Source organism: Pocillopora damicornis, chromosome 8 (assembly GCF_964200805.1).
Source record: "Pocillopora damicornis chromosome 8, jaPocDami1.2, whole genome shotgun sequence".
NCBI lineage: Eukaryota > Metazoa > Cnidaria > Anthozoa > Scleractinia > Pocilloporidae > Pocillopora > Pocillopora damicornis.
The window spans coordinates 24,064,023-24,072,602 of NC_142677.1; the positions used below are offsets into that span (position 1 = coordinate 24,064,023).

At 36.8% G+C, this 8,580-nt stretch overlaps 1 protein-coding gene across 2 annotated transcripts; it reads right to left on the bottom strand.

The window, feature by feature from the left end:
* Positions 1-2,766: 2,766 nt before the first annotated feature.
* Positions 2,767-8,553, bottom strand: LOC113666011 (Fanconi anemia core complex-associated protein 100). 2 transcript variants are annotated; one of them, XM_027181759.2, is made up of 5 exons: positions 8,384-8,553; positions 8,093-8,235; positions 5,173-7,498; positions 4,878-4,952; positions 2,767-4,029 (listed from the first exon to the last, which is right to left on the bottom strand). In XM_027181759.2, the coding sequence occupies exons 1-5, from the start codon at positions 8,549-8,551 to the stop codon at positions 3,898-3,900; spliced, it is 2,844 nt and encodes a 947-aa protein (XP_027037560.2). In that variant the 5' UTR covers positions 8,552-8,553; the 3' UTR covers positions 2,767-3,897. The 2 variants fall into 2 exon arrangements, with proteins under 2 accessions (XP_027037560.2, XP_089069884.1); XM_089213758.1 differs by lacking the exon at positions 8,384-8,553 and having other exon boundaries at positions 5,173-7,469; positions 8,093-8,222.
* Positions 8,554-8,580: the final 27 nt, after the last annotated feature.

Here is an 8,580-nt window from a genome sequence, read left to right on the forward strand (position 1 = left end):
AATTGCTGCTTCATGAATCATGATATCTTTCTCATTTCATAAAATAGTCCTTGGTGTGTCAGGAGACTACAGGTGAAAAGGGAACTTCTGAATATCACACTTGCTGATTGAATTCATTTTTTGTATTTGTATTTGAATGAAACTTGCAGCGGCTTGCTGTAAATGGTAAGCAGTCAGTTTCTTTGTATTTGCGAAAATGAACGTGGAAAGTGATCAAAGTCGTCAACTTAAAAATTATCACATTTAATATTTTAATGTCCTTTTGTCCCGATAGGTAGAGGTGTCGGTAGTCTGTGCGCGCTGAAAGCTGTAATTAAGCGTTCGTGTAAGGCTGGTCAATGAGGAAAGTTGCGCTTTTATGCGATATTTAGTGTTACGATGAAATTAGAAGATCCTCGCAGCTAAGAACACTACTGAAACTAGTAGTTGTAAATAGGACCTGAAAAAAATTCAGGCCCGTACGGGATTTGAACCCATGACCTCTGCGATACCGGTGCAGCGCTCTACCAATTGAGCTAACAAGCCAACTGGGAGCTGGTCAATGAATTGGGTACAACTAAACATCCAAGTGAATGAGGAATTTAGATATATGAAAATTCACATATTTGCACTGCGGTGGAGAGATGAAATTAGAAGATCCTCGCAGCTAAGAACACTACTGAAACTAGTAGTTGTAAATAGGACCTGAAAAAAATTCAGGCCCGTACGGGATTTGAACCCATGACCTCTGCGATACCCGTGCAGCGCTCTACCAATTGAGCTAACAAGCCAACTGGGAGCTGGTCAATGAATTGGGTACAAATAAACAGCTAAGTGAATGAGGAATTTAGATATATGAAAATTCACATATTTGCACTGCGGTGGAGAGATGAAATTAGAAGATCCTCGCAGCTAAGAACACTACTGAAACTAGCAGTTGTAAATAGGACCTGAAAATTTTGAAACTACTAGTTTCAGTAGTGTTCTTAGCTGCGAGGAATGATCTTCTAATTTCAAAACTACTAGTTTCAGTAGTGTTCTTAGCTGCGAGGATCTTCTAATTTCAACTTCTAGTTTCAGTAGTGTTCTTAGCTGCGAGGATCTTCTAATTTCATCTTTCCACCGCAGTGCAAATATGTGAATTTTCATATATCTAAATTCCTCATTCACTTGGATGTTTAGTTGTACCCAATTCATTGACCAGCTCCCAGTTGGCTTGTTAGCTCAATTGGTAGAGCGCTGCACCGGTATCGCAGAGGTCATGGGTTCAAATCCTGTACGGGCCTGAATTTTTATCAGGTCCTATTTACAACTACTAGTTTCAGTAGTGTTCTTAGCTGCGAGGATCTTCTAATTTCATCTCTCCACCGCAGTGCAAATATGTGAATTTTCATATATCTAAATTCCTCATTTAGTGTTACGTTTCGCAGGTAAACACAAAATGAAAATGGAAAATAGAAACAGTACAATAGAGGTACCATGGATATGAGCTGTTTGATTTTATTGAAACTGAATCCAGCAACCTTATCTTCCAACATCTATTAATCGACAATTTTCAGAATTTAGAGAGGCACTCTACCTTTTGCTTCTCTGTTTTAATTTTTTTTGTGCGGAAAGTTGTATGAGGTTAAAGGCAATTAATGCTAAATGTGATGATCTTTTCTTTTTCAGGGAAACGCCATTCAGTCATGATTACAAGCTGTATGGCCTAAAAGCATCATGAATCGATAAATGACTAATATCAAGAGGTAACACTTATGCATTGACACTCACGCACTGTAAACTGTTTGGAACATTTTATTAACGTTTCACAAAATCGATCTTCTCTAAGAATAAAGAACCCCTGTAAATACTACTTGACTGTTTTAAGCTGTGGAGGAGAATTTCCAAATTAGCCGTGAACGATAAATAACTTTATCAATAAAGGGCAAAATTACTGAGCGCTGATTGGTTGAGAGAGAGGGCATTTTTTTTCTTAATCGAGGGCATTTTTAGTAATCAAGAGAGGGCATGATTACCTGTTAATGATTGGCTAATCCGTTGCATAGCAACCGTTCGTTATCTTGAAATTTGTTTAAAATAGACTGCGCGCGTGATTTTCCTTCGTATAAATTTTGCCCTTTATTGATAAACAAGTAATCCCATGAGACCTCGTACTATTAAGGATTAATTGCACTTGAGTTTTCAAAATTTTCCAAATTGCCCTCGTCGCTTCGCGACTCGGGCAATTTTGGAAAATTTTGAAAACTCTCGTGCAATTAATCCTTAATAGTACTTGGCCTCATGTGATTACCTATACAAAATATATTAAAGTTCACACGGCAACCAGGTGGACAATCAGACATGGTTTGATGCTTCTCTGGTTTACAGATTTAATAAATGTAACCGAAGAAGTTACAATTCATAGACCCAACGTTTCGACACTCCTGTCTAGAGCCTGAAAAAGGCACTATTTACACATTTCACAGCAGCTTTTTAAAGATCATTTAGTGTTAACGAGTTTCTCGGGAAATGTTCATGTTATAGGATATTAAAAGAAAAGACCTTTTTAGCGTATTACGAAATTCCTTTGATTAAAGCTTTATTTGATGATGTTATCATCAACTTTCTTCGCAAAGTGTGCACTTGATAAATCTGATTGCTTCTTGCGTAAATTTGAATACTTTGTATTCGTAAGGTAACTCTAATAACCTCGTTTGAATAAGAAAAAGTTGAAATTTAAAAGCTTACAGAGTTAGGACAAAGAAAGAACAGGAGAAAAAAATTGCAAACACACATCAAACCAAGTAAAGAACGCAAAAAACACTTTTTTATTGTTCGTGCGTGTTTCGCACGCAAAGCGAAATGCAAGTGACATTTCAAGAAAATGGCAAAGAACATTTATGCTAATGTTGAAACACTTTTTAAAATTTATAATTAGACGTCATCTCTACTCATCCTAGACTCAACGGGAATTTAAAACCTCTGCAAATTTCTAAATCCGTTCCTCTAAAGTTTAAGGAGACACTGTAGTTCTTCCTCGTATGTCTTTATTTACAGTACAGGAAGCTGTATTGCAAAAAGGGGTCATTCTATTAATTTCAGTCACGACAATTCAAGGCAAATAGTAGAGCTTCATTTCTCAGTTATGCAAGTCAATGCTATAAGAATAATTAGACCCACGTATCATCTTGAATGCACGGCTAGGAGTTTAGCAAAGACAAACCTCACACACTAATTTAATTTCTTTTCCTTTGTCTGAACCTACCGAACGAGTAATTATGACAAACCACAAAAAGGAACGCATTTATAAGAATAAAAACCAAACAAGTTCTGAAAGTGGTAAAAAACACGTCTAATTTCCAAATTTTACTTAAAGGATTCAGAGCTGGATTGGTTCTTTATATATGTATGTTGGATAAGTAAATTGGCAACAGTAACGGGATTTTAAAGCTGACGTTTCGAACGTAAGCCCTTAGTCAGAGCGAAGAATTTGGATTTTTTCTGACGAATGGCCAACGCTTCAAACGTCAGCATTTGAATCTCTTCACTTTGGCCAACTCACATTATCAACACAGTTCATAAAACCAAATTGTCCTCTTTCAACTAGGACCTTTGTGCAGTACTGCACTCGTAATAACACCGGTACTTCAACTAATCAAACAATGTTAGAGGTGAGAAAAAAAACCCAAACCGTTAAACATGTAATGTTATTACAATATAAAAACGGAAAGCCAAGGTAACAAAATGGCCGCATTAAACGATCCCAAGTTTGATTTGATTCTGTACGCATCAGGTGTTTACAGCTTGTCGTTGAGATGTAACTGTGCAAATCATCTTACGAATTTTTTCAACAACGATTCTAAAATGTTTCCACATGAACTGAATTTTAGAAAATACACCTGAAGCTTTCTCTTTTAATTCTATCTCTAATAAATGTCATATCATGAGCACGACTCCTCTCATTTTCTCATACAGAGCCCATACTTTCCGCTTGATGATGATTGTTTCCCATTTATCTGTCCCCATTGACATCTCATCTTCCAACAAGATGACACATTGGTGGAAATCCTTAGGAATAAATATATCAAAATGTAACAATGACAGAGGGTGGCCAATCAAATGACAATTTACAAGCTGGCTGAAGAATTTCATTATTACAATTTTTTAAAATTTTCTCATTTTTTATTTTTTATTTTATTTTGCCATTTTGTAATTATGATACACTAGTAGAAATAAAAAAGAATTATATATACATTAATATGATATAGCAGAAGATTTAGCAAGAGGCGAGGAAACCCATAGGGAAACCAAGGGGCTTATATGAGCTACAGGCACCTCATATTTTACAGAAGTGTGGCATCAGTTTTATGGCATGATTAAGGTACAAAATATTTAAGGTTAAAAAGGAAAGGACACACACACATAAAACAACAACAACAATGCAGGCTCTCAAACAAATATATACTTAAGCAGCGTGAGAAAAGTAAGAAAAAAATCAGGAAGATGGCCTATCTTGAACAAAAACATGATCTTTCCTATTTGAAATCAATACATATTGTATAGATTAAGAATTTTCAACTGCTTAAATATGGGTTCAGTATGAGGGTTAAAAGTACTTACTTAATATAATTTGTACCACCCTTTTCTGGATGGATAAGTTGAGCCCCATACCGTAATGCAATAAAGTAAGTAGGGATAAACAAGACTATAGTACAGGGTACATAAAGTTGAAGTAGGTAGGCAGAGACCATAGCTTTATAGATTATACCAGTGGATTTTGAAACTTTCCTGGCAATATGAGCAATGTGCAGTTTCCATGACAAATTTTTGTCAAGAATAACACCTAAAAACATAGACTCTTTAACTCGGTCAATAGTATATTGGTTAATTACAAAAGTAATAAGGCAAAATGTTACCTGTAGTTTTTTCAACTGTTTCTGTACATCATATTCTTGCATTTGACTCCTACTGGTCCTATGTGTGATAACAGGCTAATAAAAAAATGTATCACATTACTATTTTCATTACCAACAACATTTTGTTGTTGCTGTTTCTGTTATAATTATTATCGTCATTATATTTTGTATCATTGGAGTTGTAACTATCATTCTATTACTATTATTAAAGAAACCCATCAAATTTATGTCTAATTAGAACACTCATTAAGGAAAGTTTGCTGAACTTTGTTCATTGCCCTCTGTATTAGTTTACCTTCAATCTTGTTAATATGGCTCCATGAAGATGACACAGCAAGCGCACATGTGTACAGTGTAATTCAACTTCAAAAGGAGAACCATTGGTGGATTTTTCCATTCCACTTACAGGTTTAATGTGTATGGATGCATGACCACCATTCACACTCAGCAGATTTATGTGAGAACGTTCCACATCAATTTGTTGGTGAGCAATGCTTGAGTCCATGAAGATGAAGTGAAAGAATGTAGCTTGCGGCGAAAGAGATTCTGTTTGAAGAGTTTCCCTCAGAGCAAGGTCATTTTTAATTGTTGTGGTCATGAAATTTACGGCATCTTGAGAAACAATGAAAGCTGCTGAGTAGTTTCTAATTTCTGTGGGTTCCTCTGCAATCTCTTCTGTATCCTGGCCAAATATACTTCTACTTACTACATTGCTGATTGTTGAATTAAGTCTCTCTATAGTTTGAAAAACCTCTTCATTTGAATCTAAAATGGTGCAGTTTGTTTGAGCTTGTGGCCCTGATTGAGTCATTTGCATCAAATGAAGGATGTCAAAAACTTTCTTTCCAACTGGTATCACAATGTTCTTAGTTGGTATCTGAAAGAAATGCGTTGGATCTGTTCCATTTCTGAGATCAGCAAGCAAGGAATTCAAATCACAATACAGGTACCCTTCTACAATAATGTGACCTGATGAAGGGAAAGACTTGTTAAGAGGAATGTTCATCTCTGTGACTTCCCCTGGATGAGTGGTTCTCAGTGGCATTGATTGGCCCATAAAACAAGCTGCTGGATAGGTACAACTCTGCCAAGGTTCCTTTCCTTGTGTGCGAACCATTAGTGACCAGGAAGGTGACAACACTAGATTGCCCTGGTTAATAACTTTGCAGTGCAGTGACAATGAAGTATGCCCACAAGAGCTCTGGCACACAACACCAGGTGTAAAACAACACAATAAAGGGAACATAGTGTCTCCTGCCTTCTTGGTAACCTGACTAACAATGTGGATAATTTTATTAAGCTCCTTCAAAGTACTGTTTGCACTTTCTCTGCTTTCATTAATTCTTACCAGCTCTGCAGTCTGAGTTTCAATCTCTTTTAAGTAACTCTTCACTTTTTCACCAGCCATTTGTGGTGAGACATTAGACCCAATAAGTTGTTCTCCATCTTGCAATTCTGGCAACAGAAGCAAAACAAGTTTTCCTGTGACAGTAAGAGCATACACCTGCCTCTTTGTGCCATTTCCCTTCCTTTTCTTATTTACACAACAAAGCACAGACACATTTGGTACCTGTACAGTCAGCTTGCTTGAGGATAACATTGCTGCTGACCTTGCTGCATTCATCTCACAGTTGAGGCTCAACTTAGTGACAAAGATTTCGTTACCTGTTGAATGTACCAGTGTGTCATGGCTGCTGCTCAAGCAGGAACATAGGACAGGGCCAACAATTGTGTGCCATGTAAAATTAATTTTCTTTACTTCTTCTGACTTCTCTGACAGATGTTCTTCATCAGATACAATTATAATCTTGTCACAACCTCCAACAAAAACTAGGGCATTGCAGCAGTCATCAGATTCTTGCTTGTGTTTGCAATTCCTCACTTCTGTTTCATTTGCAGTTGATGGACATGTTGATGAATCCTCTGGATAATGAAGCCTTGCTGCATATATCGCTACCACTCTTTGTTCCATATGATATATCAGCTGAGGTGAAAATTGATGTTCACTGACATTAGCCTCAGAGTTTGCATTTGTAAGAGCAAAACTGTTCACAGGCCAAAATAACACTTGCCCATCTTCACAACCAAAGATAATGACTGGGGTGTCCAAAAGAGATGCATCACAGTGAAAAAGTTTGCTAAATAAAGACCGTTTTATGGTAAGACATGATGACAGACATGAAACATTGCCATTGGCTTGAACACAACACAGCTGAGGAACATAATTCCACAAACAACTGCATGTATTTTGTGATTCTGATTCAACTGTTATTATCCCTTTGAATACTGGAAGTGGTGCATACACCATCTTACCAAGATCATTTTGCTGTGAAGTAGGACAAAACACAGACAACAAATAGCCTTGCTCCAGTGCTCTGCAACACACAATATTTTCTTCAATGGTAATAAATGTTCTTAACTTTGGTTCATATAGGACTGCACTTTCCACATCAACAAATGTTATACATTTATTAGCTCTGAATGATTGTTTATTCACTGTTTCTGTAACATCAATATTTACACCAGCAAGTAGTTCTCCAAAGATATCACAATCACCACATTTCTTTTGTTTTGCCATCTCACTCGTAACATCTGGAGTAGGATCAGCAAATGTCTTTAACCTTAAATTTAAATTTTGCAGAAAAAGCTACTGTGTGAAAATGAATTCTAAATATAAAACTTGAACCACACATAAAATTGAATCACAACATACAAGTAATTTGGAGACATTGTATCAATACAGTCAGTGTGTAGGATTCTGGATCAAGTTTTCTGGTTTTCAGGCCTAATCACAATCACCTCTGTGAAAATTCACTTCCATCTTTCTTTATCAATATTTGTCTCCTCTCGTCAGTTTTACAGATGTGAGCCAGATATAAGTTGGAGAGGCTGAAAATACAGGAGTTGACGGGCAGTTGTATCACACAAAAAAACCTAAACACTTAAGTCATGCACGGTTCCTAACTTCCACTAAGGGACCACAGCTTTTCCTAAGGCGTTAACCTAATTCAGTGTAGTGTCTAAGTGCACTGAAGTTTAGATGATAAATATCACAGACAGATACTGACTCAGTACACGAGTTTAAGCAGAGCAGTTGGCTGACAGTTCCTGCTGACTGTCAGCCTACGAGTTTTTTCAGGGAGTTGTTCCTCACAATTACCCCAAAATGTAGTTTGACTGTCACTGGCTGAAACAGTACCAGATTAATATCTCACCTGCTGCTTTTGGTCAGATCTTCTGGTAAGAAGACCGCAAAAATATGGCCATCCACTGTCCCAACTAATATCTGTGTTTTTCCAGCAGCGTTACGTTCCTGAATACGAACAGTGGTCACCAGACTGGGAAAACGAAAAGTGTGCTACAAAAGAAAGAAAAAAATTCACATTGTTATGTTCCCCGTTTGACTCGAGGTTCTATTTAATGGAAAGTCTCATTCATAGGCCTGAGAAATGACTTTTCGAGTAATCCACTGTCTAAATGTAGATTTGTTTAAAATATATACTTACTGCTACGCTATCGTCCACTACAATATAAAGAAAATGACTGCAATTTGACAGCAGAATTATGTCACTACGTTTAGAAACCGTATAGATTATTATTACGGGAGTAGCACTTGGTTTTAAAGGGGCAAATCTTTGCATGGTTTTTACCCCGTAGTCCGCCATTTTGAGCATTCGAACTAAGCGCTTGCAGAATGTTTCTA

What these genes read in the sequence shown, in the direction of transcription:
- LOC113666011 (XM_027181759.2), bottom strand. Translation starts at nt 8,551, where the DNA reads ATGCTCAAAATGGCGGACTACGGGGTAAAAACCATGCAAAGATTTGCC. An exon ending in GATCTGACCAAAAGCAGCAG is followed by an intron (nt 7,499 to 8,092) that starts GTGAGATATTAA and finishes TTTAAATTTAAG; the next exon opens with GTTAAAGACATTTGCTGATC. An exon ending in CCATATTAACAAGATTGAAG is followed by an intron (nt 4,953 to 5,172) that starts GTAAACTAATAC and finishes TTTTTTTATTAG; the next exon opens with CCTGTTATCACACATAGGAC.